Source organism: Oncorhynchus keta, chromosome 23 (assembly GCF_023373465.1).
Source record: "Oncorhynchus keta strain PuntledgeMale-10-30-2019 chromosome 23, Oket_V2, whole genome shotgun sequence".
In the NCBI taxonomy this organism is placed as follows: Eukaryota; Metazoa; Chordata; class Actinopteri; order Salmoniformes; family Salmonidae; genus Oncorhynchus; species Oncorhynchus keta.
The window spans coordinates 19,877,312-19,894,078 of record NC_068443.1 but is presented as its reverse complement, the minus strand read 5'-3'; the positions used below and the strand labels follow the sequence as shown (position 1 = coordinate 19,894,078).

General features: G+C 42.2%; 1 protein-coding gene across 2 annotated transcripts in view; it reads left to right on the top strand.

Moving 5' to 3' along the window:
• The window catches only part of asic1c (acid-sensing (proton-gated) ion channel 1c), a 149,307-nt gene that overhangs the window by 91,402 nt on the left and 41,138 nt on the right, over positions 1–16,767 (top strand). Inside the window, exon 1 of one of the 2 annotated variants that reach the window (XM_052476789.1) lies at positions 1,320–2,003. The exons of the other annotated variant lie outside the window; for it this stretch is intronic. Within the exon in view, the coding sequence (XP_052332749.1) occupies positions 1,473–2,003 (531 nt within the window). The 5' untranslated portion in view covers positions 1,320–1,472. Of the gene's footprint in view, positions 1–1,319; positions 2,004–16,767 lie in introns of those variants that run through there. 2 annotated transcript variants of the gene reach the window in all.

The window sequence follows — 16,767 nt, the reverse complement described above, 5'->3', positions numbered from 1 at the left end:
GGATTTATTTTCTGACTATTGTAAAGATAGTGTTCACAGCCACCCTCCTGCACAGTCCTGTCTGTTCCCTGCGTTGGGACAAAGGGAACAGAGATTATTCTAAGCCCTTTCCCACTGTTGAAATTCTCCACAGGAAATTCACTTCACCACAGTGGCTGTAAAACCAACTCAAACATTGGCTCTTCAAATACAAGAGTATATTTGATATAGTTCACCTCGCTCTTTGACCAAATTCTCTTGCCCACCTATGATCTACATCACACTGAATTACAATTATAAACATAATGATAATAATAAAGATTGAACATGTCTATGTATAGTTATGTTTGCTAAAACATAAAGCTCATAAACAATTTGATAGCGCTCTTCAGTTACCTAGACATTTCTTTAACCTGAAAATCTGCCCTAGCATGTCTGCATCAGATCAAATTTTGAATGGGAACAGATGCCTATGATAATGGCCTTGGCCAGGCTTGCATCACATCGGCCTAGTCCCCATTATACCTTAGTCCTCATTAATTATGTATGTTGTAGGGAGGCTGCAGAATAAGACACACTGTAAACTGCTGAGCAAAGTTAAGAGTCCAGCTCCCTCTAGTTGACGTTTTGGTTTTAGAGAAGCATACAGGCGATGCAGACATGTTTTTTCATTAGATTGTGGAACAGCCTTAAAGTCATTGGATGGAACTGGTGTGCTAGGTTGCTAGAGTCAGGCCAGACAGAATCATTGAAGAAGCAAAAAAAATAAAACATATTTAAATGATACATTTACACAAATATTGATACCTGACTTCTCCTGTATTCTGTAGCATAGTACCGTTATGCTGCCAGTGAAAATATGAATTCCAGTGTCTGTCTATTCAATAACATTATAACTCCATGCTGATCATGACCTTGTAGCCACATCATGCAGAGAACATTGAGATCCAAAGACGTTTCTTTAGGTTTCTTCTAGGCATATAGCACTTTCTTATATGTGCCGCCTGTGAATTTCTAGTCCCGTATCTCCTATAATTCAATTCAATGTGCGTCATTGCTGTGGTGTCTGTGTCTCTGATTGAACCCTCTGCCCCACCCAGCCCTATGTCTCATATCCTAATGAAACTCTATCTCCTGCTCTTCAATGTGCCCTCTAAGATCTCGCAAAGGATTGGTTGATTCAGCAATCCATTTCTCCTTTCCTGCTTCTGATGATAACCCACCCCTTGTTCTCCCTTTGGGTGCTGGGGAAACTGGACCCTTCCTGGTTCTATTGCCTTCGCCCCTTTTACTTTTGGACAACCTCCCTGCCACCAACGGTCTATCTGAGCTTCACCGGAGCACCAGGAGTTTGTGTACATTAGCAGAAGTTGGAGTTGAATGGAAGTGTCTTTTAGAGCTTTCCCAGGCCAACAGAGCAGACATTGTGGTTGTGAAGGAACTCCTACATTCAAATCAAAAATCAAATCAAATTCGCTACTTGATTTAGGAGGATGGGTTCCCCGACAGAGGAAGAAGAGCAGCCCCGGGGGCCCTCTGACATCACGGTGTTCGGGGCCAACTGCACTCTCCATGGCCTCAGCCACATCTTCCTTCCCGGTGGGGTGACCATCCGGCGTCTTCTCTGGTCCATCGCGTTCACCAGCTCCCTGTCTTCCTTCCTCTACCAGGTGGCAGGAATGGTGATGCTGTACTACCAGTACCCCCACGTCACCATCCTGGACGAGATGGACAGCCCTGTAATGCCCTTCCCAGCCATTACTCTCTGTAACTATAACAGCTTCCGTAAGTCCCAGATGACGAGGAACGACCTGTTCTGGATGGCCGGGATGCTCGGCGTGGAGCAGGGAGACTTTGATGACTTCCTGGCTGCACTGGGGACGCCCACAGACAACAGTAAGTTCTTCCCCAGCAAGACATTCAACATGCTGGAGTTTGTGCAGCGGACAAGTCACAACATAGACGAGATGCTGCTCGACTGCAAATACAGAGGGAGGGAGTGCGGTCCGGAGAACTTTACAACGGTAAGAACGGATGGATGGGGCAGTCTCAGAGGCAGTCTATGGGTATCGGCGGATTCAACTGAAGGGGATCTGTCAGAGTAAAGTAGTAAGCACTGATCCACGGAGGACTATTATTGATCTTTCCGAGACTCCAGAATTCCAGACAGAAAGAGCTACATGACATTTCCAACAATGTTATAATATATCTAAATCAGGGATCTAATTGTGTACACTCAGTTATGAAATATATTAAAACCAGACAGATGCAGTCAATGAGTTGAAGAACTAAAGCCTTACCGAGCCTATGCACCCAGGCGATGGATTGTAATTAATTTTTTGAAAGAGGATCCTGTCTCTTGCTTAAGTTATGAATACATTTGAATATAAGGTAATATAATTGTGTAGGTACTTTTAAAGTCTGTAGGGGGTATTTCTGTTTAATTGTAGTAATTCAAGTAGTTTGTTGCTTCAAGAGATGGTTTTGAAGATATACCAGAGGGTGAGTTTAATTATAATTTAATTTATGTTTATGAATGATGTTTATGAATGTCAGGAGATTTAAATTAGGAGATTTATTGTGGCCAAGATTAATTTCGTTCTACGTCATTCCAGCTGTGTCCAAGGCGGTCATGAGAAGAGATACCACCACACCTTAAGTTCAAGTTCAAGTTTATTCTCGCACAGGATACATATGGTATACACAGTGCAACGAAGTGTTTACTTGTGGGTTCCCTCTCAATAATGCTTCTACAATAAGAAAATATAAGAATAAAAAAGGTTGATGAGCTCAGTAGATGCAGACTACATATTTTACAGTACAGTAATACCCTGGGGTAAATATGACTGAAACATTCAAAATATGTTAACAAATATGTTAAATATGTCTTCCTTTTCAAATTATGGAGTAGATGATTAAAATTCACAAGCTGCTCATTAGGACTAAGCATTTGGCATTGTTGGAAAGCAATCCTGGCATGTTGATTAAAGGAATATTGTACGTAGCTCTGGGTTGATTAAAATTCAGGTACGAGACAAAGTGTGAATTTTTCTGTCTCAGGCGTGAATATAAGGCTGGATTTGTATCTATCCCTAGTAGGCAATGCCAGTTCCTACAGTGTGATGCCAATCCCTATACGGTGCAATGCCAAAGCACTTTCTTAAACAGTTGCCACAAGTTTTTGTCCCTCATTTTATTAACAAGGGTCATTTTTTCTTAGCAGTTGGGAATACTAGCCATTTCTAAAATTGTATCTGCTCTGAAATGTAAACTGTTAAGGTGTCAAATGGCCGGACCAAATCTCTTCTGAGCCCATTCATCATGCATTATGAAGCAAACATATGCTGATTTCCAGTACAGTAGAGGTTTCAATATATCACTGTTATTCTTTTGAAAATGCCCATGGAAATCTTTTAATCATCTCGAAGGCTTTGTCAGCAGTAACTAAGACAAACACTCAGATATTTAAACTACTGTATCTTCGGAACTTAAAACATTTCAGGTTCATTTTATGTTCACAAGTCTTTTACAACACAGCATTTTGATTTGCAGTAAGCTGAGGAACATTTATTTTCTCCAACATTTCACCTGTCATTTCTGTCTGGTTCAGTCTTTTTCTTTACCCACAACCCCCTGCAGAGGAGATAAAATCATGTCAGCAGAATTTGAATGGAACTTAATCGTCCTGCTGCGGAGACAGGGGAAGGATTGTATTTCGATGAAATGGGCCATTGATTTGAGTAATGAAAGCCTAGAACCAGGAGGAGTTTGTCATGCAGCGCAGTGTCTTTGTACAGCAGCAGAAGTGAAACTGAGAGGCAAATGACTTATCATAATTACATAGACGCCTCACCGTGGACATTAAGGTTCTATGTGGGGAGACAAAGGTCTAAATTGAAAAATGATGCCGCACTGTTAAACGTGTGCCGACACAGACTCCTCTAGTGTTCCATGCATTGTCACCATTCACATAGAAATAATAGGCAAGTATTTGAATCCATGTATAGTAAGTCCATTAAGACAGAGAATTAAAAATGGGGTTTTATAGGTATTGTAATGGAGCATTATTCTTTTCACTTTCAGAACTCTAAAAATAACCATAATGCTGTTTGTTGTTGAGCTAAATTAATTGAGATAAATACAGCACTTACCGTACTAAGCTAACTGATGCATATAGAGGGGCCAGAAGTAGCAGGTTTTTATGTGTCTGTGGTTAGTCAGTGTGTTGACCTTGGCTTATCATGTCCTCATAATATGAAGAGCAGATTTCATCTAAATGTCCGAAATTGGAGAAGCTGAGAAGGCCTAAGTATAGAGGAGCCTGATTAAAGATTCATGAAGATCTCCTCTCTCTGTCTCAGCCAGGTTCTGGCTGCATGCATCCTCTCCTCCTCCTCCTCCTCCTCCTCCTCCTCCTCCTCTCCTTCTCCTCCTTCTCCCACTTCTCCTCTCCTTCCTCATTCTCTTCTCCTCTCCTCTTCCTTCTCCTCTCCACCTACTCCTCTTTATCCTCCATCTAATCTCCTACTCATTTCCCCTCCCTTCCTCTATCTCATTTCACCTTCTTCTCCTCCTTCTCATCCTTCCCTTCCTCTCCTACTCCTTTCTCCTCCTCTCCTTGTCCTTCTCCTCCTCTCCTTCTCATTCTCTCCTCCTCCTCTTCCTCCTCCTCTCCTCTGCCTGATGATCTGACAGTAGTGGGGAGATACAGTAAGAGGTGATTGAATTCAGATGACTCCTCTAACGTGCATCATGGGGCTAAGGTTAAAGGGACAATTCATCTTAGCTCTGCCACTGTATACAGTCATTATTATATTAACAACATTATGTTTTGTCCTAAACATTAGAAATCTCCTCAACCCAACCTAGAACAAACGCATTTCACTGGTAGAATCAGGAAGTTTCAACTACCTGTTTATTTGTCTGCTCATAGTAACACAAGATTCCGGCATTCATTGTGAATGGACAATGCACGATGAGGCCAGAGGAAGAATTACCACCCCACATGTCACCTTAGGCCAATATGATTTTAAGACTGAAACCGAGCTCATTATTTATCTTATGTGCATATCTGTTGTATGGTTGTCACTGTTTTTAATATTGATTTTATTGTTGAAACGTGACTGCACAACAAAGTTCCCAATTGGGACAATAAAGATATTGATTGATTGATATACATATCCAGTCAAAAGTTTGGACACCTACTCATTCAAGGTTTTTTTTGTCTGACTATTTTCCACATTGTAGAAAAATAGTGAAGACATAAAAAGTGGTAAACAAATCTAAATATATTTCATATTTGAGATTCTTCAAAGTAGCCACCCTTTGCCTTGATGACAGCTTTGCACACTCTTTGCATTCTCTCAACCAACTTCCCCTGGGATGCTTTTCCAGCAGTCTTGAAGGAGTTCCCACATATGCTGAACACTTGTTGGCTGCTTCCCTTCACTCTGTGGTCCAACACATCCCAAACCATCTCAATTGGGTTGAGGTTGGGTGATTGTGGAAGCCAGGTCATCTTATGCAGCACTCCATCACTCTCCTTCTTGGTCAAATAGCCCTTATACAGCCAGGAGGTGTGTTGGATAATTGTCCTGTTGAAAAACAAATGATAGTCCAACTAAGTGCAAACCAGATTGGATGGCTTATTGCCGCAGAATGCTGTGGTAGCCATGATTGTTCTGTGTGCCTTGAATTCTACTCTCACAGTTGAAGTGTACTATGATAAAAAATTACAGACCTCTACATGCTTTGTAAGTAGGAAAACCTGCAAAATCAGCAGTATATCAAATACTTGTTCTCCCCATTGTGTATATATATATATATATATATATATATATATATATATATATATATATATATATATATATATATATTTACACACACTTGTCCTAATATTGCTATATTTCTTTATTCCATTCTTTTAGTCTTAGATTTATGTGTATTTTTGTGTATTGTTTGATATTACTGTACTGTTGGAGCTAGGCACACAAGCATTTCTCGACATCAGCAATAACATATGCTAAATATGTGTATGCAACCAATAAAATGTGATAAAATGCGCATGCATACATTTTCACATTATTAAAAAAACATGTTTTTTAGCTTTAACTCTGCGTTGTGGTAAAAGAACCCGTAAGTAAACATTTCACTGTTGTTTACGAAGCATGTGACAAATACATTTGATTTGTGTGTGTGTGTGTGTGTGTGTGTGTGTGTGTGTGTGTGTGTGTGTGTGTGTGTGTGTGTGTGTGTGTGTGTGTGTGTGTGTGTGTGTGTGTGTGTGTGTGTGTGTGTGTGTGTGTGTGTGTGTGTGTGAGAAAGAAAGAAAGAGAGAGGAAGCATGAGCCATGTCACAGCATGACTACAGCAGTTGGGGAAACGGCAGATGTTTCCGTTAATGAGTTAGATATTGGTGCGATAATATTGAGGAGTCTGGGAGAGAAATATCAGGGCACCAGGAATAATTATTTCCTCTGCAAGTAGTGAAGGAATGTTTCTCGGTGCAGGAATTCACTGGAGAAGAAACAGTATCAAGTAGAAAGATGCTGGCAGATGGCAGATATGTATCTCAGCCAAGAGCTAAATATAAATGTGTTACCGTATTAAGTACAAATGCTTCAATGGTATTGTCTCTCCCTGGACTTTGTTGTAGTCATTATTAGAGAAACTCAAATATATCCTACTGCCTGGTTTTACAAATGTGAATCTGTGACTTATTTTTGGTGTCATGTACATTTTCCTGTAATGCCACAGTAAGCATTTTATATCTGTAGCAAAGGTGTGTTTGTGTTTTGTATAGTACGTGTGCGTGCGCGCGTTCGGGTGTGTACATGTCCTTTCTGATAGGTCTTATTAAGTATTCCATCTTAAATTAAGAAAATAGATTGCATGAGTCTCCAAACATTTAAACAGAGACGTTTGTAGATCGGCCGAAAGTAAATTTCATAACCCCTTATTTAATTATCAAAGTGAACCTATCTCATGCTGCCCACTCATTGTATCACATAGCGGCTGTCTTCCAGACCTGGGTTCAAATACTATTTGAAGCATTTTCAAATACTTTATCAGGGCATGATTTACTTGGCTGGCGCAATGGATCCAATAGAATATTCACAACACAATAAATCCCACCCATCTGGCCCTCTAGGCAGGCTAAAGCGAACATAACAGTATTTAAAAGACTTCAAATAGTATTTAAACCCAGATCTGCTATCTTCTGAGGTGGAGTTTGATGGATAGGCTCATTAATACTCAGAGACATCTGTGTTCAGCTCAACCTGACTCACAAGTCTGAAGCAGGGAGCGAGAACCCTGATCACATAAATCAGCCTGGCTGTCAGTGAATACATGTTGTGCTCAGGCTGAAGTTGGCGTTGCGTAATGTCATCGCTATCAAACGTTGGGTTTGCGCATCAGTGTACCAACGATGTGCCAAGATGGTGGGTAAATACACTAACGCATTTTTCTGTAATCGATTATTTTGTGTGGTCTGATGGATGTTTCCAAACCGTCGACGTCTCAAGTTGTCACTTTCTTGAGGATAAGGATAACTTTTAAAATGCCTTCGGGTGGATTTTTTGCAGCGTTGCAGCGTCTGTGTCTCCCAGACGGTCCTTGTGCCCCAGCAACTCCAAATATGCTATTCATTCACTTCTTGCAATATAGCGAGCTACCTTCATTTACTGTTGGGCGGCCTCGGGTTGGGGTGAGAAAAGGGTTTGGAATGGGAATGCCACCTCTGGTCTGTCAGAGAGGGGGGTGACACCAGGGTGACAGACAGAGAGAAATCACAGTCTACTTGAACAGAGCAATACTAAATTATGAGGCATGAAAGCCAAAGGAACTGAATAATATAAAGAAATGCTATAGATGGAAGGAAAGTAGTGTGGAAACCACCAAAAACAATTAGGCAACAACAAATTCAACCCCTTTCAGTCAACTTCATGGACGAAACGTTTCACTGTAATAGTGAAGCTGTAAAGTTGGCAGTAGAAAACCTAAAAACAGTATATTTGAATTCTCAGCTTCCCTATCAAATAAAAAAAATCCAAGCAGAAACTTAAGAAAAATGAACAACAATGACAAATGGTTTGATGAAGAATGCAAAAACCTAAGAAAGAAATTCAGAAACCTATCCAACCAAAAACATAGAGACCCAGAAAACCTGAGCCTATGCCTTTTTTATGGTGAATCACTAAAACAATACAGAAATACACTACAGAAAAAGAAGGGACAGAAATTAGCTGAAGAAGAAGAATCCATAGATTCTAACCACTTCTGGGAAAGAGTTAGCTATCCAAAATGGAGATGTATGGATAAACCACTTCTCCAATCTCCAAAGAACAAACCGCAAAAACATAAACATGATCAAATATAAATCTTAGAATTAACTATTTAAGACTACCAGAACCCACTGGATTCTCCAATTACGTTGAATGAACTACAAGACAAAATGCAAAAACTACAACCCAAAAAGGCCTGTGGTGTTGATGGTATCCTAAATTAAATGATAAAATATACAGACCTCAAATTCCAATTGGCTATACTTAAGTTATTTTACATCATCCTCAGCTCTGGCATCTTCCCCAATAATTGGAACTAAGGACTGATCACCCCAACAGACAAAAGTGGAGACAAATTTGACCCCAATAACTACCGTGGGATATACGTCAACAGCAACCTTGGGAAAATCCTCTGCATTATCATTAGCATGCTCATACACTCAAACAATGTACTGAGCAAATGTCAAATTGGCATTTTACCAAATTACCGTACGACAGACCACGTATTCACCCTTCACCCTTTCCTGAAGTCCACAATCATCTCCTTTGTTTTGTTGATGTTGAGTGAGAGGTTATTTTGATGGGTGAACAGGGAGTACAGGAGGGAGCTGAGCACGCACCCTTGTTGGGCTCCAGTGTTGAGGATCAGCGAAGTGGAGGTGTTGTTTTTTTACCTTCACCACCTGGGGAGCGGCCCATCAGGAAGTCCAGGACCCAGTTTCACAGGGCGGTGTTCAGACCCAGGGCCTCAAGCTTAATGATGAGCTTGGAAGGTACTATGGTGTTGAATGCTGAGCTATAGTCAATGAACAGCTGTCACGCCCTGGCCATAGAGTGTCTTTTTATTCTCTATTTTGGTTAGGCCAGGGTGTGACTAGGGTGGACGTTCTATGTTATTTTTTCTATTTTTTGGGATTTCTGTGTTTTTGGCCGGGTATGGTTCTCAATCAGGGACAGCTGTCTGTCATTGTCTCTGATTGTTTCTAAACTGTTGAATTGTGACTCCAATTTGTCTCTATATTGACGTTTTGCCTGTTTGATTCCCTTGCGGAGGGAATAACTACACTGTTTGTATTCTGCCGTATTCCCAGTCACCTTGCCATGGTTAAATGAGGTGGTTTGCGCTTTCAGTTTTGTGTGAATGCTGCCATCTATCCACAATTTCTGGTTAGGGTAGGTTTTAATAGTCACAGTGGGTACAACATCTCCTATACACTTCTTGATAAACTCAGTCGGAGTATCGGAGGCTACGCGGAACATATCCCAGTCCGCATGATCAAACCAATCTTGAAGCGTGGATTCCGATTGGTCAGACTACCGTTGAATAGTCCTTAGCACGGGTACATTTGAGTTTCTGCCTATAGGAAGGGAGGAGAAAATGGAGTTGTTGTCAGATTTGCCGAAAGGAGGGTTGAGCGAGGGACTTGTAGGCATCCCGGAAGTCAGTGGTCGAGTGTTTTAGCAGCACGAGTACTCAGTCAATGTGTTGATAGAACTTCGGCAGCCTTTTTATCAAAATTGCTTTGTTAAAAGCTACAATAAAAGCTACAATAAATGTGGCCTCAGGATATGTGGTTTCCAGTTTGCATAAAGTCCAGTGAAGGTCTTGGAGAGCCATCGTTGTATCTGCTTGAGGGGGGATATACACGGCTGTAACTATAACTGAAGAGAATTCTCTTGGGAGATAATACAGTAGGCATTTGATTGTGAGTTATTCTATGTCGGGTGAACAAAAGGACTTGAGTTCCTGTATGCTATCACAATCAGACCATGAGTCGTTAATCATGAAACATACACTCCCGGCCTTCCTCTTCCCGGAGAGATATTTATTCCTGTCTGTGCGATAAACTGAGAACCGAACTGGCTGGACGTACTCAGACAGTATATCCCGAGAGAGCCATGTTTCCGTGAAACAGAGTATGTTACAATTCCTGATGTCGCTCTGGAAATAAATTCTTGCCCTAAGCTTGTCAACTTTATTATCCAGAGGCTGAACATTAGCAAGTAATATACTCGAAAGTGGTGGGTGGTGTGCGCTCCTCCTATGTCGGACCAGAAGACCACTCTGAGTACCTTACACACAAATGTGCAGTTAAAATGTGCAAAAAACACACACATTTCTTTCCACAGGTCCAGCCCCAGGTTAAGCCCCACTCTCTTCAACATATATATCAACAAATTGGCGAGGACACTAGAACAGTCTGCAGCACCCGGCCTCACCCTACTAGAATCTGAAGTCAAATGTCTACTGTTTGCTGATGACCTGGTGCTTCTGTCCCCAACCAAGGAGGGTCTACAGCAGCACCTAGATCTTCTGCACAGATTCTGTCAGACCTGGGTCCTGTCAGTAATTCTCAGTAAGACAAAACTAATGGTGTTCCAAAAAAGGTCCATTTGTCAGGACCACAAATACAAATTCCATCTAGACACCGTTGCCCTAGAGCACACAAAAACTATACACACATCGGCCTAAACATCAGGGCACAGGTAACATGCACAAAGATGTGAACAATCTGAGAGACAAGGCAGAAGGCCCTTCTATGCCATCAAAAGGAACATAAAATTCAACATACTAATTAGGATCTGGCAAAAAATACTTGAATCAGTTATAGAACCCATTGCCCTTTATGGTTGAGGTCTGGGGAAAACACCAAATTGTACAATGTAAAACACCAAATAATGCATGCAGAGTAGAATTAGGCCAATAACCGCTAATTATCTAAATCCAGAAATTAACCGTTAAATTCTACAACCACCTAAAAGAAAGCAATTACCAAACATTCCATAACAAAGCCATCACCTACAGAGAGATGAACCTGGAGAAGAGTCCCCTAAGCAAGCTGGTCCTGGGAATCTGTTCACACAAAAAGACCGCACAGAGCCCCAGTACAACAACACAATTAGACACAACCAAATCATGAGATAACAAAAAGATAATAACTTGACACATTGGAAAGAATCAACAACAGAAATAGCGCAAACTAGAATCTATTTGGCCCTAAACAGAGAGTACACAGTGGCAGAATACCTGACCACTGTGACTGACCCAAACTTAAGGAAAGCTTTGACTATGTACAGACTCAGCAAGCATAGCCTTGCTATTGATAAAGGTCGTCGTAGGCAGACCTGGCTCTCAAGAGAAGGCAGGCTATGTGCACACTGCCCACAAAATGAGGTGGAAACGGAGCTGTACTTCCCAACCTCCTGCCAAATGTATGACCATATTAGAGAAACATATTTCCATCAGATTACACAGACCCACAAAGAATATGAAAACGTTTGATAAACTCTCATATCTATTGGTGAAATACCACAGTGTGCCATCACAGCAGAAAGATGTATTTCCCCTTTTGTATTTGAACTATTTGCACATAATCTGATTTTTGAAATGTCTTTATCACTTTTGTTTATTATCTATTTAACTTGCTTTGGCAATGTTAATATATGTTTCCATGCCAATAAAGCCCTTAAATTTAAAATGTAATTGAGTAAGACTACGAGAGAGAGAGAGAGAGAGAGAGAGAGAGAGAGAGAGAGAGAGAGAGAGAGAGAGAGAGAGAGAGAGAGAGAGAGAGAGAGATTATAAGGCTGTGATGTCAACAGCATACGAGAAGGAGAAGGGATGGGTACAAGCAGACAGGACTCAAGAGAGATAGAATGAAGACAAGGCCATAGAACTAGCGAGCTATGGTTACTCTAAGTGTAAGTGCAATGACTATGAGAGCGAGAGAGAGAAACAGAGACATCGAACAGAGGTCAGAATGTGGAAGAGCTAGGTGACCAGACCATTTAACCTCATTATTTTGTAAGGTTGAGACATTAGACCCAAGCGTGAGTACATTCATCCACAACAAATAGCAGTCACACCGCTATTTTATCATATTAGATAGATTATAGGTTTTATGAAGTTGGCTCAATATCCACAGTCTACCTTGTACATAATGTTTTCCTCAGATTATCATTGGGCAGAATCACTAGACTGGAGTCTTCATCATCATTTGATATCAAATCACCTTTGATATAGAGTTACCTCTGTTATCTCTTCAGGTCAATATTTGGCTTTGGTTTCCCTCTAATGGAATCTCCGATCCATGCACAGCCTTGTAGCACCTTCCGTGGTGTTGTGTATCTACTTCCCTGTAAATTGAGATTCCCGAAGGGGCTCCGTGGCCTTGTACTGTGGGGAAGTGGGAGATCAGACAATGACCAGAAAGTTCACATTATTCAGAACCCACTTCCCCTAGTTTGGTCGCGTTGACTGATGAGGTACTTATAGTAACTTATGCTCTTTCAAATGCTTTACATTTAGATTAGGCAATGAAATATTATTCATGCACAGGTTTTGTGGTTACAAGTGCCTGTCGTATCATAACGGTATATTATTAGATTTTAAATAGCTACAGCATACTATGCACAAGGCAAGTGGTTAGTCCACTTGATTTTGTGTAGAATGAGCAAACTAGTTTTCAAAGTCAGATCTCAAGAAGAAACCTCAAAAGTTGAATGTGAACAACCCAAACCCAATGCATTGGGATGTATGAAAGCACTACCGCACTACCACACCAGAAGGGGCTTGATCCATGTAATAGATGATGTGTTGGAGAGGATGAGAGAATTCAAGGAATGAGGAATCTTTCAAAGTGTGACTGCAAGCTATGGACTAGAAGTCTTTGACAGACAGAACACTTTCCACTGGTGAAACAAACCCTGGTTGAATCAATGTTGTGATGCCGTTGAATCAACATGTCTTTTTTTTTAACCATACTTTTAACCTCAATCCAATGACATGGTGAAATGTTTTGTTGATTTCACGTTGAATTCAGGTTTGTTGACAACTCAATCAATTGTAAATCAAAACCAGATGTTGAACTGATGTCTGTGCCCAGTGGGTTATGTTTCCTTTAGATGAATGCTGCCTGCTGGGTGTGTGAAGGCAACTGCATCTGGTATTTATTGATATAGACTGCTTCTCCTCTGCTCTGCTCGGGGCTCAGGCTCAGTTCACCCAGGGAATACACACAAACACCCACTCAGGCAGAGATGTTGGCAATTTGATTTCAAATAAGTAACGCTGCTGGCTGCTGACTCCTGGCCTCTTCTTACCTGAAAAAACCTCTCTCTGTCTGGGAGAGAGATCATTTTAGACTTGAGAGCAACGTAGTAATTATTTTGAATTTAGACCCCGTTCCCCACTGAATAACTAAATAGGAGCTTTTTAAAAGATGACCGTTTTTGTTAAGTCTTCAAGAAGCTTTTAACAAATATGTTCTGCAGTGTAGATAGCTTCAAGTTAATCTTTCAAATAGCAACGGTTCCCAAAAATAAATTCTGTACGGTTGCATAAAATCCGCAACAATGTGAAATAACCTTTTTCTGAGGTAGGATGGTTCAATATTCACCCTAACTGTACGTTTTACATGAATAACATTACAGCAGGAAGTAGTCTTTGATGTGAATATATTCTTGGTTTCCCTGCGTTCCATCTGTAGAATGTAGAGTGGATGTGTTTATCCCTCTCTTGGCCAGAGGTTAGGTTAATTTAAAAACAGGCCACAAGATGTCCCTCTTCGACAAAAGAAGAGGCCAGAGTCACAATCTGCTAGGATGAATTGATGGGTTGATGGTACATGATGCACATTCACAGTTTTTTGTTGTCTCTTTTTAATTGTTAGAACCCTATAAATCCCAGTAGTTAGGAAAACACGTGAGATGTTTTTCTTTCTAGGTTTGCAGATTCTCTCTCTCTCTCTCTCTCTCTCTCTCTCTCTCTCTCTCTCCCTCTCTCTCTCTCTACCCACCCTTCCCCCTCCCTCTCTCTCTCTACCCTTCCCCCTCCCTCTCTCTCTCTCTACCCTTCCCCCTCCCCCTCTCTCTCTCTCTACCCTTCCCCCTCCCTCTCTCTCTACCCTTCCCCTCCCTCTCTCTCTCTCTCTACCCTTCCCCCCCCTCTCTCTCTCTCTACCCTTCCCCCTCCCTCTCTCTCTACCCTTCCCCCTCCCTCTCTCTCTACCCTTCCCCCTCCCTCTCTCTCTACCCTTCCCCCTCCCTCTCTCTCTCTCTCTACCCTTCCCCTCCCTCTCTCTCTCTCTACCCTTCCCCTCCCTCTCTCTCTACCCTTCCCCTCCCTCTCTCTCTACCCTTCCCCTCCCTCTCTCTCTACCCTTCCCCCTCCCTCTCTCTCTACCCTTCCCCTCCCTCTCTCTACCCACCCTTCCCCTCCCCTCTCTCTCTACCCACCCTTCCCCCTCCCTCTCTCTCTCTCTACCCTTCCCCCTCCCTCTCTCTCTCTCTACCCTTCCCCCTCCCTCTCTCTCTCTCTACCCTTCCCCCTCCCTCTCTCTCTACCCTTCCCCTCCCTCTCTCTCTACCCTTCCCCTCCCCTCTCTCTCTACCCTTCCCCTCTCTCTACCCTTCCCCTTCCCCCCTCTCTCTCTCTCTACCCTTCCCCCTCCCCTCTCTCTCTACCCTTCCCCTCCCTCTCTCTACCCTTCCCTCTCCCTCTCTCTCTACCCACCCTTCCCTCTCCCTCTCTCTCTACCCACCCTTCCCCCTCCCTCTCTCTCTCTCTACCCTTCCCCTCCCTCTCTCTCTCTCTACCCTTCCCCCTCCCCTCTCTCTCTCTCTACCCTTCCCCCTCCCTCTCTACCCTTCCCCCTCCCTCTCTCTCTCTCTACCCTTCCCCCCCTCCCCTCTCTCTCTCTACCCTTCCCCTCCCTCTCTCTCTCTACCCTTCCCCCTCCCTCTCTCTCTCTCTACCCTTTCCCCTCCCTCTCTCTCTACCCTTCCCCCCTCTCTCTCTCTCTCTCTCTCTCTCTCTCTCTCTCTCTCTCTCTCTCTCTCTCTCTCTCTCTCTCTCTCTTTCCCTTTCCCCCTCCCTCTCTCTACCCTTCCCCCTCCCTCTCTCTCTACCCTTCCCCCTCCCTCTCTGTATTTTGAGGTGTGTCTAATTGGTGCCAGCTTGGGAAGGATGTGATGTGTGAAGCAACTAGCATTCCTTCTCACTGGCCCTTGAAGGAGCTAGCTCTCTTCATACAGTCCAAACCATGTTCTGCTCCTCTGGCCTTTTAATGAGTCCTCTGGGTCTTCAAACCAACTGTACATGATCAGGGAGGATTCTGTCTGACACACAGCACAGGTATAGCTGAGGTTGAGTTACTCTCAAGGTGTGGACACAGTCCTGGAATTGAAATCACGCTGCTACTGTAGATGAAATGGTGTGAGATAGAACAAAGAAGGGTTCTATGGCTTGATTGGCTTCATATATGGCCCTAAATGCACCCTTACCTTTAGCATTGCAGACTTCAATGGAGTTTAATTTCTAAGGTAAATCGGTTTACAAGGTAGTCTTCAAATTATGCATACTGTGTAAATGTTTAATTAAATGGTAATTTATTGTTAGATCCACTTTGAAAAATGATAATGCAAATGTTTAGGCGATAGAAATGTATTTTCAATAGCTGGGGTAGCGGTTCCAATTTTAAAGAGCAGAAAAGTCATTAATGATTGCCCTTGAGCTGGTAATTTTCATGAATAAATTGAACGCTGCCTTTGAGAAGATCTCATAACAGAAAAATCTCAGTTTGGATGACAGTCTCATCCGTAAAAATGATTTTTGAACATAAACACAGAATACAGTAAGTGTTTGGACCAATCTTTGACCAATCCACTTGCCAGCTATGGATAACAAACTCTTAACACATGATTTATAGTTAGAGAGAGAGAGAGATTAAGTTATGAAGACAATAGCCAATTGTTGACTGGAGAAAATGCAGAAATGAAAGTTGTGAAATCTTTATGGTATTTCAAGCATGTGGGAAAGACAGATATAAACATTTTACAGATTATTAATGAAAGCAGCTGTTCACTGTTAATTATTTTTAAAGATTCACCATTAAAACTGCAACTTGTAAAAGAAAATGGATCATCATGCAGGGTGGGAGCACCCTGTGAATCGCTCCATCTTTCACACTCAGTTTTATGCTACAGCCTGGATGTCTTTTTTCACAGTGAGGATGAGGCAAGTGTCATTAAATTATATCACTGGGGAAAAAAGACCCTTCTGGAAATGTCCAAAAAATTGCTGCTGGGAGTTTGTTTGTAGCTTGAGATGTAGAAAGTTAAAATCCACTTGAATATCTGTTAAAATTTTGAGATGCCACTTTGCTTATTAAGAAGTGCCTTGGCTTTGTGTGTTGGACTGAGCTGCAGGAATTTCACAACAATTGACTGTCTCAGTTGTGCTTAGTCCCCTCCTATACTCCCTGTTCACCCACGACTGCATGGCCAAGCAAGACTCTAACACCATTATTAAGTTTACTGATGACACAACGGTGGCCACAGACAATGATGAGACAGCCTGGCAGTGTGGAGAGAGACCTGGCAGTGAGAGACCTGGCAGTGTGGTGCCAGGACAACATCCTCTCCCTTAATGTGAGTAAGACAAAGAAGATAATTGTGGACTACAGGAAACGGAGGGCCGAATATGCCCCCATTCACATCGACA